The sequence below is a fragment of the Hydra vulgaris genome, chromosome 06 (assembly GCF_038396675.1).
Source record: "Hydra vulgaris chromosome 06, alternate assembly HydraT2T_AEP".
Taxonomy (NCBI): domain Eukaryota; kingdom Metazoa; phylum Cnidaria; class Hydrozoa; order Anthoathecata; family Hydridae; genus Hydra; species Hydra vulgaris.
This window is the reverse complement of record NC_088925.1, coordinates 20,516,452-20,533,059: the sequence shown is the minus strand read 5'-3', so window position 1 is coordinate 20,533,059 and position 16,608 is coordinate 20,516,452. Positions and strand designations below refer to the sequence as shown.

General features: G+C 26.8%; 1 protein-coding gene across 2 annotated transcripts in view; it reads right to left on the bottom strand.

Annotated features, from left to right (window-relative positions):
* LOC100199199 (RAS guanyl-releasing protein 2-A) overlaps positions 1-16,608 on the bottom strand; it is a 38,400-nt gene that overhangs the window by 9,204 nt on the left and 12,588 nt on the right. For both annotated transcript variants that reach the window (XM_065799513.1, XM_065799514.1), the window contains exons 3-9: positions 14,698-14,754; positions 11,431-11,562; positions 10,180-10,315; positions 9,933-10,106; positions 9,643-9,759; positions 9,235-9,332; positions 7,622-7,808 (exon numbers count right to left, since the gene is read on the bottom strand). In XM_065799513.1, coding sequence (XP_065655585.1) covers positions 7,622-7,808; positions 9,235-9,332; positions 9,643-9,759; positions 9,933-10,106; positions 10,180-10,315; positions 11,431-11,562; positions 14,698-14,754 — 901 coding nt within the window. The remainder of the gene's footprint in view (positions 1-7,621; positions 7,809-9,234; positions 9,333-9,642; positions 9,760-9,932; positions 10,107-10,179; positions 10,316-11,430; positions 11,563-14,697; positions 14,755-16,608) is intronic.

The following is a 16,608-nucleotide window of genomic DNA, read 5'->3' as shown; positions in this document are numbered from 1 at the left end:
TTATAAATTGCATCTTTGTTGCACGGTTTTTTTTTAACAACAACAAAAAAATTGGAATGTAAAACATTAGTTATTTTCCGTAAAAACATGATTAAATTGTCCAACCGCCAGATTTTAATTGCCAAAAACGTGTCGAATTTTGTATGACTAATTTCTCGAGGTAAAGTATAATTAAAAGAAATTTCGATTTCATTCGGTTATAAACTGCCTCGCCTCGCTTCACACAAGTCCTCAAAGTTGATAAAAAATATATATTTTAAATATTTCGTTAGCGCTCGGAACGCGTTCGCTATGCAATATTATCTGAGTTTAAAATTTCCAACACTTTCAAGTCCGCAAGTAGTCCACACACGAGTCTCAGGTATAAAACATAAAAACATATTAACAAAAAAGGCTTACTGAATCATTAAGCTTGCTGTTAGTTTCGTTCTAGCAACATTTTCAGTTTTCTCGAACTTGGAGCATTTAAAAGTTTTTAAGATATAAATTTTTAGGAAAATTTGTATTTCGTAAAAAGATAATTAAGAAACTTTAAAAAAATTTTGTTTTCTTTTGTTTACAAAAATAACCCACAAATATCTTATAGTTCTTAACAATATTTAATTTTTAAACATTTTTTTACAAGTAAAGAAAAGAATAAAAATTGTTTGTAAGTAAGAATGTATTTTTATTTAAATGAATAAGATGCTTAATATAAAGTTGATAAAAAATCAAAAATAGTCAACTTATAAAATAAACATCCATCAAGTTGAGAATAGAAAATATACAAAAAAGAGAATGTTCATGTGCCAAAAAAGTTTTTATATATCCAATTAGTACATTTTTCAAGTGTGATAATATTTTATTTAGCAAAGTTAATAACATAATTTTAACAAAACTAAACTTTCAACAAATATCAATAAAAAAAAGATTTTTTAAAGTAATAAATAACAAAATACGGCATTTTAGAAAAACAAAAAATCACGTTTTTATTATTATTATTATTAAGAAAGTAGGCAAATGGGCTAGATAGTTTTTCATTTTAAGGATTTTATTTTCCTAATCTTGTAAAAAAAAACTTCTTAAAAGTTTCTTAAGTTTCAAATAATTATAACAAATGGAAATTCCTTTCGAGCATGTAGGTAAGAAATTGGGTCATAATTCTTCTACACAGATTATACCCAATTTGCAAAAAAAAAAATTTCCAGATTTAAATCCCATTTAAACAGATGTTTAATGGGATTTAAATCTGGAAATGTAATTATAAAGTTGGTTAGATATTTTAAATGACCCATTATATGACACGTATGGATATTTATATTGAATTTTATGTTGTATTTTGGATAATTACTTTGCTGAAAAATATACGACATGGTAAGTCTTGATTTTTTTGACACTTTTTTCTGGATTTTTTTTCTTCAATGAAAACTATGTTTCCTACAGTACTCATACAACCACACACAAAAACACTTTCCTCACCGTGCTGATCATTTTAGAAATATTTGAGGTTTACTAATGTGAAGCTTTGCAAAGTACAGCCAACTGGTTTTATTGACTTTGCTTGACGTAGGGTTTTTCAGTGGTACTACACCATTTTATCTAGTCCTTTTAAAGGTTATTTATAAAGTTCCATGATCTAATTCTAATTTAATCAATTTGAAGCATTCCAGAATTTTAGAACTCATTTTAGAACTCTGTCTAATTATTAGTAGAATAGAAGATGAACTAATTTAATTTTCTTCGGAATACTGACCGTGGCTAATCACCAATTTTATAGTAGTTTTATATTTCTTATTAATGGACTACTCGGTTGCATGTAGTTTTTTTACTATTTTTTCTTATTTTTACTGTAAATATAATGTATTAGATAAAAAATATAGTTTTTTAAACATGGTATAACATTAAAATATACTTTAATTTATATGCAACTAAAATATTTCGTTTTATATACAAAAAAATAAAAATAAATTTTTTTGTTTTGTTTGAAAACTTGGGCAAAGTCATCGAAAATAAATTCTTTTGTGTATAAAGCAAAAGGTCTCAGTGGGCACAGGACATAATCTTTACGTCGTTTTGAAAGTACTTACGACGTACGTAACTACGCTGAATTAATAAGTCCTCCTGTGAAAATTTTAACGCATCTTATTTATATCGTCAAAGTTTACGGGGATTCTCAACTTTATAAATTTAATGCAAAAAACGTTAAAGAAAAATTATACATTAATGTTATGTTATAAAACTTGGCTTAAAATTTTGTTACATATCAAAAAATTAAAAATAGTTTCTAAATGAGAAGCTCCTTTAGCTTTTCTTGTTATTAAAATAATATAACAATATCTTTAAATATTATAGTTTGAGTATTACATTTTTAGTATATAAGTATTACTTATAAATACTTTAGCATAATTATTATATTATTTCGTTATTAAAATAATGTAACAATTTATAACAAAAAATATCTTTAAATATTATAGCATTAGTATTAGATTTTTATATTTAAATAAACAATCTTTTTGAAAAGTATTCACATATAGTAGGGAGGAGGGGTGGGGGTTCCAAAATTAAATTTTTTTTTAGATTTTTTGTAGTTTAACCAATTTTTCTTAATTAGTTTTTTATGCTGATTTCGAATTTCACAATGCTTTTTACTTTTCGTGCGAAATAACTTTGTGGAAGTCATCGTAGGTGATTGTGGATTGCTGTGATGACTTTCCAAGTAGAACCTTTAAATTATTAGCATAACCTTCTATAGACATAAGACGGCGTTTTATTGTATTTTTTTTATCAAAAATCATGATTTTAAATAGAGTCGATTTCCGCAGCAATGACCTACTTGTATCTCTAAAATAAATTACTGCATTCTTCAATCGTTTTTGGCATTTTATCAGATCTTTCTTTTTTTCAATATATTCCCTGACATCTGATCCACAAGTGAATGGGCCGACTTGTAGTTTTAAACAAGTTAAAATAGAATTTCTCCTGGGCGTCTGATGTAAAGCTTGTTGTTCTTTTTTAGTTAAGCCACTTTGTCTCAGTTGAATCTGACTCTGGTTCCAACTGTATTCTTTACTTTCAATTTTTCTAACAATAGGACCCATTTTCCGAAATAGTTCTAAATTATTTGAATCTTTAATTCTTAAATGGTTTGAATATTTAAAAACCACGTGAAACTGTTGAAAGTGACAGCTTTTTTCGAAGTCGATTGCTATGAGTTCCACACTGACGCTCAAGTTCAATATTATTTGAAACTGTTTTATCATCAGGTAATCGATCATTGTTTCTTTCTCCGAACCCATAATGGTTCCTCTTTGGTGTTGAAGAACTATAGCTAAACTTTGCCGAACTATATTTGCAATAAGAACTATATTTGCAATAAGAATAATGCAATCATCAAAGTTCTTTGATGCGTATTTTCGAACTACACTAACATCTTCTAAGCCATAATCTTCTTTAATGAGATTTTGATACTCCTTGAACACATGGCTCTTTAAATTCAAAGAATTGTTCATTTATGACATCGTTAGATAAGCTTGCATGCATCTTGTTAAAGAATATTTGCAGTTTAGATTGCGTGACTTTACTTTTAGTTTTACAGAAAAATGGTGAAATGACTGCTACCACGACTAAAGAAAATATAATGTAATCAAAATTCATAGAATCTCGGACTAAAGAAGCAAGTTTATTTGTGATATATTCATGTTGGTCTAAAAACTCTTTAAAGTCATCCCAGTGAAAGCAAACTATAAAAGAACATTTCGAAAGACATTCAAATCGAACATTTTTAAATTCAAAAAGAAAAATAACCTTTTTTTTACGCTGCATAAAATTTTTAAATTTTTTATGATAATTCCATGTTTTTGAATAAAACTAGGACTAAACAAGTTTAGTACCCATGATAGAAAGGTTGAGGATAACGTTTCCGTACTTTTGTTAATAGATAAATCTAACAGCAAGCCTTTGAAAAGGTTATCCATACTCACTTCATTTTCAATTTGATTTAGAACTTTTTCAATAGCTCTGTCAAAACCTAAAGCTGTATGTGAAGTGCAAAACAGTCGACCAGCAGTAATTTCTCTATCGAATATATCAGCTGCAATTTTAGATATTCCTATATTATGAACAGTACTGTCAGTCATATGAACATCTAGCTTCTGGTAGAGTTCTTTTGAGGTGTATTTTGAGGCTTCCTGTAACATTTCGAATGTTGTTTTTATTCCATCTGCAATATTTGCTGTAGTTTCTGAAGCAATTGCTAATGTAGGCAAAGGAAAATAACATTCTCAGTTAATATGTAAATCAGAAGGTGCAAAGGTCCCAACATGCTTTCGAGTGGTAGAGTCGGTTCGTGAGTTATTATATCGCTACTATTCTTAGCTTGAACAACTATGTCTGCAATCAAGCCAAGAAAATATTTATGCATCTGTTTTAGTTTTTTACGCATGGAACTGCGTGTTGGGAGTGTGTTAGAATCAATAAATGTGTTCTCAATAGCGACACAATTATTTTTATCGTACTTAAATATACGGTCAGTTTCATCTGGAATTTTCCATTTTGTTTTAAAAATTCGATTGCCGATTACTTTCAGTGCAATTTGCAAATTGCACTGAATGTAATCTTTTTCAAGGAACTGATATTCATTTTTGTTAACTCTTTTTCACAAAATTCATCTTCTTCTTCAAATTCACTTAACTCGCTTTCATCATTATCAACGTACATTGTCTGATAAACTGCTGTTTCATTTCTTATCATTTTCTCCATTTTTCTTTTGTTATTAATAACTTTTTGATGGAAAGTTTTATCAACATTTTGACATGTAAAATTTCTGTTACCAGGCATGTTTTCTAGATACGAGTAGTTTTCAGCATTCATTGAAATACCGAAAAACTTCTCTAGCTTTTCACAACGCTCTAGATTGAAGCAGAAAATATCAAAAAGTTTTTTAAGGGATTCGTTCATAGAAATACATCTACTTAAAAAATCACCTTGCTTGTTTTTGCCTTTTAAGTAGCGATATTCTTTGATTTCACTTTGCAATATTCTTTGATTTCACTTTGCGATATTCTTTTATTTTACGTTTTAAAATGGTCTGATATGATATTGTGTAGATATTACGCTCTGTCCAATGAACTTCTACTAACTTTGCAACTCTTCGACAAGCACTTTCAAAAGATAATTTATTGTTGACTTCGTTAAAGACAAGTGCAAGAACATCTCTGAGTAAAGGCAACACTTTGTATAATAAAATTTATCAACTACAGCGAGACTTTCTAAAGGAGTTTGATTATTTTGATTTAAAACTAGTTTGTTATTACGTGTTGTTACAATTTTTTTCCTTTTAATTGATATCTAAATTTAGATAACAATGATAGAAGCAAAGTATTCTCTAGCAAAGTAAAACAAAAGCTATTTTTTTTAATATATATATATTTTAACAAAAAAGTTTTTTTTTAACGCAACTATTATTCATTTTAATTCAAATTTATCCAATCAAAATTTAAATTGCAAAAATTTTATTTAATTCCGCTGCAAAGATTTTTCTTTTATATTTTTTTTTTGTATCTTTAAAAATGTTTAAATAGAATAGAAGGCCACAAAAAAATAGAAAAAACTGAATTATTTTTCAAACTTTTCTAAAAAAAATTCATTAAGAATAACGGGTTAAACAAAAAATATAGAATTTTGGACCCCCCTACATTTAGAAACTGAAACAAAATTATAAAATTTTATAATTATGTAGAAACGAAAAAGCTGCTTCTTAAAGATTTTATAAATTATGGAAAAAGTAAAAAATTGAATAAAAATTAACAAAATTGAGTTTTTATTAGATAGAAACAAAACTAAGTGGTTAACCTGCTTTATAGTTGTTACTTTTTGCACTATACATGCATAATTTTTACAACTTACCAGTAAAAAACAAACAAACCCAATAAAACTCAAATTGCATGTGGCTAAAATTTGATTTTTTGATAATCTTGCATTTACCACATTTTGGACATTATTTGACAAATTGCAGTTTTCTTATGCAACCTTTTTTTAAACACGTATGATTTATTTCAATAAAGATTTGTCAAACTTTTTTTATGATATTTGTTGTATATTTTGTTATTGATACATATTTTAAAACAAGAACAAAGATTATTGTTTATTGACAAAATTTATTGTTTATTGACATATCTTAAAACAAGAATAGTGATTATTGTTTCTTAACACTTGACGCAGAAGTCCTTTCTAATATAGTTATAAGAATTGTGATACCAAAAATAATTTTAATTAATGAGAATTTTTTTTAGATCAATTTTCGTTTTATAATCTGTCTTAATATTATATTTATAGGGATATCTCAAAAAGTTATATAAATAAAATACCGAAAAAATTCCTTATCATTTTTATTTATTTTTCTTACTATTGCATGAAAAAGATGTGCATTAAACATTTTATGAAGTGATGATAGCATTTCAAGTATTTTCCTTTAACCAAAACTTAATCCAGTGCAACTCAACATTCAGCAAGATCGCAACTTAATCTCTCATGACTCTTCACTCATCTAAGTTGCATCCTTTTACTATAACTGTATCTTCATACTCAAAGAACTTAAATTTATCTAGTTTTTTTTCCTTTAACTTCAGTGCTTTGGATTTCTCTCCCGTATTAATGTCTTCCTGAATCATACAACTTCCAGTTTTTTAGCTTTTCTGTCAATCACGTTTTTGCTCATTAACTCATCTATGTTTTCTGTTAACTATCAAGTTATTGTTAGTGGTTGCTTGCAGCCTTGTCGTGAGATAATTTGTTTAAAAAAAAGCAACAATAACAACAAAACATTTGTACTATAGCATTACAAGTTAAGTAAACATAATAAAATTGATTACTTATTATAATTATTCATTATAATTATTTATATTATTTACTCAAGCAGTTATATTTCTATTTTAAAACACCTAATAATATGCATAAAACTTCATATTCTTGTTAACATGATGGATAGTAAAATTAGAATAAAAACAGAGCCTAAAATAATAATAAATGTTATTCATAAATAGATACTGCTGTTTAAACCAGACTCCTAATAACAAATACAGTTTAGTCATTTGAAAGCCTATTTTTTTCTAAACAAACTGCCTTATAAAAATTTAACAAATAAAATCTGATTCACAATCTCAGTTTGGCACTAAGTTCATAAACAACAAAGTTTAAAAAACACTCGGCATATAATCTAGTGGTTTAAGGTTCAAATCCACTCTACACCTCTGTGTGCACAACCTGTTTCTCAACACAGCAGTTTAACAAGATTTGTGTTATGAAGTTTAGGGTTAGGGATCGTTCATAGCAACGCAAAATTTAATTAATAAGCAAAACAAAAAAAAGTTCTCCTTTGTAAAAAGTTTTATATCAAATCAAAAATTAAATTATTTAAATTCAAAAAAAATCAAAGTGCAAGAGAATAAAGTATTATATATTTATGTATAATAGAAAAATTTCCTGAATGCTTATCTAAGCAAATTTTAATATGTGCTGAAATCGAAACTTAAAATTCCAATTTCAGTTTTCAAAATTCAATTCAATACACATGCATGTAAAACAATATTTAATACAAATATACGTAAAATATATTCATTATATTCATATAAAATTAAAAAAATACCCTGATGACATGAAGAAGATGATTTACAGGAGTCACTTCAGGTTGCATTTTTTTACTTTTTAGCAATTGCTCAAGGATTGAAGAAAGTTGTACCATTTTCCGAAAATTTATGAGCAATAACTCTCCTTCTTTTATAAAGTCTCCAACAGCTGTTTCCATAGCAATAAGGTCTTTCATGACAACGCCTTGCAAAATAAATTTTATTAAAACTTTCTAAATAAATAAAAATCAATAATTGAAGATTATTGATCTAAAAAACTCAGGAAAAATCAAAAAGGAACAAGTTACTAACTCCAAAAATGTATATACAATAAAAAACAAAACCATACCTCTAAAAACAATAAATCCATTTTGCATGCAAAGAAGAAAAAAAAAAAGTTAATAATTTCATAAATTGATGTAAAACATGCAAATCATTTATCAGTGAAATTATTATATCTACTACTGTAAATTGAAGTCAGCACAGTTTTATATTACTTTTACGATATAAGTTAATAAAAAAAAAGTCCACCAAAGGTGTCAGAAAATCTTGAATTAACCCTTGATAATAAAATTTATATAAGAGTTTTTTGAAAATTACGTTTTGAAGATAAAACTGATAAATACTGCAATCAAATAAGAAAAAAAAATCTCGGTTAAGACAATCTAATCAGACAACAAAAGATTTCGTTAAAGATAGATTGTTAATTCCACTTTTAAAAAATTGTATATTTTTTAGTAAAATTGCCACAATTAATATATAAAAATGAAATTGACTAAAAGAAGAATTCTAATTTAATTTAACATTAAATTTGAAACTTATAAACTCAAAAGGAGCTTGTGGCTTATAAAACCTTACTATTACTATTAAAACCAGGAACAGCCAGAGACACCCTCCACCTCAACTCGGAACTTCTAGGAATATTCATGTCTTATGATATACTTTTAAATTTGGTTAATATACTTTAGTACTTCACTTTTAAACTTGTTTAAGATACCTCGTTTGAAATAATCTCATACGTTAGGGAGGGGCCCCCCCTATTACCCTAAACAAATTTTGTATACTGTAACATTTTTATTTAAACATATTTTTCTATACTGTAATTAGTAGTCTAAAAAATTCTTCTTTTCATTAAGTTTCACATCTACATTAAACTGGAGAAAATAATATTTCAACACATTTTTTAAAACTGGAAAACTGCACAAAAAAAATGTTTCACATATTTTTTAAAACTGGAGAAAAAGATCACAAAAAAAATGTTTAATACATTTCTGGATAGAACTGTAAAACTGTAGTAAAAATGTTTTACAGATCTCCATGTTCTTTTTTAAAATTTCTGCGTTCTTTTTTGAAATCTCAGTGTTCTTCTATACATTTCTGTGCAGAACTGTAAAACTATGCAAAAACTTTCTACACATCTCTTTGACAAACTCTGAACTATTTTTTTTAACTACAAGGATGATTTTTTTGTCCTCTACATCAGATTTATCTATTATACTAAAATGTTATGAGATCTGCTCTGCCTTTTAGATCATTTTAAAAACAAGTTTAGATTATTTCAACAAAAGCAATAGAAAATAAAATTTTAAAAGGATTAATATCAAGAACAAGGATTAATATTCAAGTAACCTACAGTACAGGGATAGTAAATCCTTGAACTTGATCTGCCATGCTTCGATATTTTGCATAGTTTTGGTCTGACGATAAAATTTCTTGGGTCTCTTTAATGAACTACAGTTACAAAAGTTAAAAATATTAAATAACAAAATAAATGTAAAACCAATTTTTACAGTGATTTTAGACATGTGATTTAAAAAAGAAAAAAAACTATTTTAAAAAACAAGTTTTTCTTGAAACAGAATAAACGGAAATATTAAAAAAAAATTATAAAAAACTTTAAAACTCTAAAAATAATGGTTATCTAGGTTACCTAGGACTATTATTTTAAAAAAAACTTTTTTTTTAAATAATAGTTCAAGGTTAAAAATTAGCAATATATTAGCAAAAAGCAAATTTGTTAAAAAAGTATAATAATGAATACCAATTTATCTTCAGGAGATAAAAATTCTTTTGTTTTGTTAAGTCGCAAAAGAGCACTATGCCCCAATCCTCCAACAACAGCCATTACTGCGTTAAAATCATTTAGCTTTAGAAGTTGCTAAACAGATAGTACATTAAAAAAAATCAAAATTAATCATTATTATCAGCATTATGAATCAAAACTTTTAACATTTATATCTGCATATGCACTTATAGTATTAACTTAAGATAACCAAGTGTTTGTAAACAAATTTAAACTATATGCTAAAATTATTTTAACACATTTATTACTTTTGTCATTTCTATAAACTTATGTATGGATTTCGCTCTAAGTTCTGGAGTATTATGACTTAAAACCATTGCTATAACATATTTTGATATGTCATTAAACAAAGAAATTTGATCACGGAGATTCGGACATTCTAATGCAGATGCTGATTTACCATAGCACTTACATTCCTCAATCTAAAAATTTTCAGAACTTTTTAATAACAAATAAATATACTTTCAACTTATTGATATATAACTGATAACTTACAGATATTTTTCTAAATCCTTTAAAAATGAGATAATGAAGGTGATTGGCAAAATCAGTACTTGACACGTCATTGAAATTTAAAGACTGTTTTCTTGATAGCGATCCAGTATTTACACTTTTTGCACGCTTTGCAAGCCTAATGTAGAATCGAAACAAGTATTGAAACCAAAAAATTCAAAACAAAATTTCCATAGGTAAAATCTAATTTAATGATACTGTCTATATTTATGCATGTAAAATTATGGATGGAAACTAGGAGGGAACAAAAACTAGGAACTACCCAACTCTCTAACATGTACTACTGCAACTACCCAACTTTCTTAATGAAGTACTAAATTAAATTAATCTTAAAAAAGTTAAATGAAAGTATGTTTTCCTTCTTAAAAACATGATTAAAAATTTTCCATGAAACTAATGGTAATTTGAACTTATTTGATGAAACTGATCATAATATCCAAATTAAAAAATAAAAATTCTATTTAATAAAAAAAAACAATTAATTCAAATTAATTAACCTATTAATTAACCTATTGTTTCAAATTAATTAACCTATTGTTTCTATGTTAACTGTTTATGTCTAGGAATTCATGTTTTAAAAAAACAACACATTAAAAAAGCAAAATTTATTATTATTATTAAATTTTTTTGTAGGTTATATTTTTTAGTGGATAATATAAGCAATTGTGATGCAAAAATTTAATTAAAAAAAACTTTAAATTTTTAGAAAACCATAGTTTAATTTTTAATTACTTTCTAGTTACTTCTAATTATTCATTCAAAATGAACTTTTTCAAAACATTTTTTTAAGTTACCTAATGATAAGAAATAATTACACAAGTTGCAATTTTATTCTCAAATAATTTGATGACCTTTTAATAGTAATTAAAGAATATAATATACATAAAAATTAAAATAAATAAAAATTAAATTATATATGTGTAAATATCATATAACAGATTCTTGACTGTATTACTTAGTTACTTATAGCCAATGATTTGATGGTCAGGTTTTTTTTTACCAAAAACCTGACCATCAGATCATTGGTTTAATGAAATATTCTGCTAAAGTAATAAGAATTTCAAATGACAATTTTTGTTAAAGAAAAAGTTTTTCTGACAATTTTTTTTCAATATTTCTTTAAATTTTACTACCACACAAAATTTTATATATTATTTATATTTACAAAGTTGCCTTATTATTAACTTTTCAAAAATGATTGTTTAACTATAAATATTTCTTTTATAAATATACCATTCTTCAATATTTAATGTAAAAATTGTTCCATTTTTTAGTTTTTCTTGAACAATACCATTCAATTCATCCAATATTGATAACATAGTTTTTTTGTTTTCAAAATCAGATCCATAGTTAACAATCCAATATCTATAAATCAAACTTGAAAGTATAACCAAATTAATAAAATTTTAAACAAAATAAAATATGCAAAAATTATAAATATTCATTAGTTCATTAAATACAGACAATTTTTTAAATTCACCTCCCCAAGGCCCAGAAGGTCACTACAGACGAGGAGGCTACTTAATTGTGGTTATAACCCTCTCTCAACTCTATAATTCCGAAACACGAACCTTGACAAATAAGACTGCTGCGCGGAGAAACAATTTGAGCTCGGTACTACCAGGGACGTGGTGGAGATCGAACTCGGAACCTCTCATTTATGAAGCGAGCGCTCTACCACTACACCACTACCGCATATAACAAAATAAATATAACAAAAGCAAAAATAGTTTGAATTAAAACTGAAATGTAAATCAATGTTATTCCATCGCTACGATTATTAAAGTTATATTAGTAAAGTGAAACAAATGTAAAAAAATTATCTGAACAAGTACAAACTGGTTTTTCTGTATCATATTTTGATGAAATAAGATACATAAAATCTGACTTTTAAGGTGATCTGACCAAATAAGTTTATACACAAAGGGGATATCATTCTTCTCAGTGTAGTGACAGTAGACATAAGTTAGGTGGTTTAAAAACCTCATGGCATGTGTCCAACCATCTGTTTTTTAAATCTCAGTTTTACTGTTGCTAAAGACTACTTTTAATTTCTCATAATTGCTCATTAAATCCTATACAATCCTATACAAAATTGCTCATTAAATCCTATACAAATACTCTACGTTTGGAAATTTAGTCGACCCATGGAGCATATTGCCTATGTTGAAAGCAAAAAATACAATCTGGCACACAGTCCTGACAACTAATAAATACTTTTTTGGGGTATTTTCTCCCTTGGATGATGTGGTACAGCCAAACAACAACTCTTATCTTCTTGCCAGTAATTGCACTTGTTGTGTTGATAACAACCATCAGAATTATTCCACACAAGTTGAATTCCTCTAACTAATCCATAAACTCTTCTGTAAATGTTTAAACCTTCCCATTATTCAGTGCAATCAATTTAACTTCTTTTGCTTCAATTTTGAGAACCACTGCTTGATATTCAGAGCCATCAATGTATTTACAATTAAAGTGATTACTCCACTTCTCCAGATAAAGCATGCTCACTAAATGTACCTTCACCTGAGCAGCTCTTTTGTAGATAGACTTTAGGATTGCTGACTAACATGAGGCGTGTTTTTTCTGAGGCATGCAACTCTGTTTGCTCAAAAATGCTTCATAAATTGACTCAGAGTGTTTTCTTGATACTGCTTAAACCTGAACTAAGTTTATGTTCCCATATTCATCTTCATGTTTAAATAACTCTTCTTAAATGACATCATGAACAATTCATATTTAACGACATAATTCCCTAATATGCTTTTTACACTCTTATTCTAAAAATGTGTGCTTTAATTTTTCAGAAAAAAAAGAAAAAATGAAAAACAATAAAAAAAAAAGATTGCTGTTCTATGCCAAAAACTTATTTCTGTGACGACATTTCGAAATTATTTCAGATTTTAAAAAATAAAATGTTTGTTGATTAATTTTAGGAAGATATATTCAACATTAGTAGAAATGCTTTTTCTACTAATGTTGGAGGAGGGGGGGCGGGGGGAATGAAATATAATATGGTCAACACCTCCTACAGTAGAAGTGTTTCTACCAATGTCGGACATATCTTCCTAAAATTAATTGACTAACATTTTCCAACATCCCACCCTCTAAAAAAGTTATTCAATCTAAATACAATTAAAGCGAGTTATAGCTGGACCAAAACCAAAATATTGAGATAATAATAAAAAGCCACAACAAAAATTTTTTATCTAAAAAATCAGATGAACACCCACCATGCAATTGCATAAACAAACAATACTGCCCAACGAAAGGAAAATATAGAATCTAAATTGAAATTTATAAATGTATAGTCTCATCCCCTAACATTCCAGAAAAAGTATACAATGGCTCATCAGAAGGCGAATAAGAGAAACAATGGGTTGACCACAAACACTCCAAATATATAGGCAAATAAAAAAAAACTTCAACATAACACCCTGAAGAAAAAAAAAACTTTGCCTCCACGAAAAACTTTTAATAATTTCAAATTGTTCGGGTTTGCGGTTGTCAAACAAATTATTGTTTGACAACCACAAACTCAAAGATTAAAAAACCTTAAGCATGCTTGCAAACTTAAGCATGCTTGCAAACAATAAAAAGCTTTATAATTGTTTCTGCACTTTTTTATTGTATACAGCTCCCAGATATTAGAAAAAATAAGGTTAGAAAAAAAATTGGAAACATTTAACATAAAATTGAGATAAAAAAAACACCGAGTTTGCCAACTTTCCTTTCAAACGCTGGGGTTTGTTTAAAATTTGAAAAACGAGTGCAGCATTTTACTTTTTTATTAGAATTTTAAATACAGTCACAATCATTATTATTAGAAATATTGTGAAAAAAAAATTGTTTTGCAATATTGTTTATTTTTTAAGTAAATAATTTCTATTTAATGCCATTATTTTTTCAGAAATTTCAATTAATCTTTAATTCTTTTGAGATCCAGGTTGATACACTTTTGGAGAAAAAAATTCAGTTATATATATTAGAACCAGAACATAAATAATGGTGATGCAAGGTGACCTTTTTTAAAAGGTAAATAGAACCAATGATCAATTTTTCATATAGTAACTGGGAGATACCAGAAGTTATTTATAATATATAATAGAGATGCCAAAATGTTTATATATACTTGTTTCCTTAAGAACTTTATACACTTATTTTTTGAATACCCCAACCCACAAAAATCTTTTTTTCTTCTTTCTAATCCTTTTTTTTTCATTATCTGAAAAAATGTCTAGATTAAAGTGAGTACTTTTAAAATTAAAATCAACAGAACTGTATTGTAGCATAGATATACTGTCTAAATTAAATTTAAATAAACATAAAGAAAATTAAGGGCAAATAAATACACTTTTTCAACACATTTTTGTGTGTGTAGTTTCATATAAAACTATACAATTTTTATATCAAACTTTTACAGTATAATAGACTTGTTTGTTTATAGTTGTTATATATAAAACTATTCAATTTTTCTATCAAATAAACTTTACTTACTTAACAGTATAATAGACTTGTGATAGAACATGCAAATCATACTTTGACTGTTTTGTTCTAAAAAATGAAAAAATTCATATATTAAAATACCATAAAAATAGGAACAGTGTGTAGTATGTTAAAATCTGGGGACTGGGACAGTGTTTCATAAAACAAGGCCAGAACTATAAACAGCGATGATTAAATATTCTAATCCTAAAAAATATTTTCTTATTCATCAGATGCATTTTGAAATTTTATATTACTATTATAATTATTATCATATATATATATATATATATATATATATATATATATATATATATATATATATATATATATATATATATATATATATATATAGTAGTAGAAAATCACTTAACAAAAATTTTTTCCATTTTGTTAAGTGATTTTCTACTACTAATATAATTGCTCTGTTCTTTTAAGAACATTGAGCACTCTATTGTGTAGAATACTTTTTAAAGTTGTTTAAATATATATATATATATATATATATATATATATATATATATATATATATATATATATATATATATATATATATATATATATATATATATATATATATATTACAGTCATAGCATCGGTTCAAATTTGTATAATAAATTACTTGATAAATATCTAAGATCGAAACGATTTGACAGCAATACCAATTCTGCATCAGCTTCTAAAGAATGGTCACACTGGTTTAGAACTTTTACAAACTTCATGAAAACTATACAAACAGAAGATAAATTAGATGTCCTTGTTAACTATTTATCTCCTTTTGTGTTCAACTAAAATGCTGACATTGAATCATTTGATGGCGCTATAGAAATCCTGGAAAACTTATTTGTAAAACTTAAAAATGATTTATTTTCCTGACATCAGTTAGCGTAAACAATCATCCAGAGAATCTATTGATGAGTTTTTGCAGGCTTTACATACACTCAGTAAAGATTGCAACTTTAAATAGGTTTCTGCTTCAGAACATTGTGAAGAATACATTTGTGATTCATTTATAAGTGGTCTAAGCTCTCATCATATTCGTTAACGACTACTAGAAAGCTCTACTCTTAAACTTACTGAGGCCATCACTCATCACTCATAACCAAACTCATTCATTGGAAAACGCTCAAAGAAATAACGAAATGTATTCACATACAGAGTATAGTAATGTTGCTACAATTAAAAAATATATTACTGAGCTTGCTTCAGCTTCTACTAAGCCTAGTGGACTTTGTTATTTCTGTGGTAGTCACCCTCGACAATCATGTCCTGTTAGAGATGCAGAATGTAACAATTGTGGTAAGAAAGGATATTTCAAGAAAGTATGCAAATCATCAAAGAACTCTGTCACGTCTGCTGCTGCTAACTTCCATGCACCAAGTTTAGCCTCAATTACTTGCTTTTCTATCAACTCACTCAACTCTATGGTTTATATCTTTATTGCTAGTGCCAAGGTAAGAGCTGTTCTTGACACTGGAAGCTCTGACACATTTATCATTATCATAAGCAAATCATTATGTGACTCTTTAAAACTTAATATACTCCCTTCTAATAAAAGAGTCTCTATAATTGATCCTTCCTTATCTTGTCAAGTTATAGATAAAGTTTCAACTAACTTCACTTTATTTGGTATGAAGTACACTAAATATATACTTTTTATACTCAACTAAATATTAACTTTTTATACTTGCGAACAAATCATACTTGGTAGAGATTTCCTACAGTTGCACAAAAGTCTTTATATCAATTATGGTGGTAAAAAAGATTTTTTTAAAATTTATGTTCTTTAAATAGTATTACAATAAAAGCTAGCACTCTTTTCCCTTTTCTCCAGAATGTTTTTCTTTTCTATCTCCAGAGTGTAGACCGATTGCTTCACCTTCTAGACGATATAACTCAGAGGACAAAGCATTCATTGAGCAA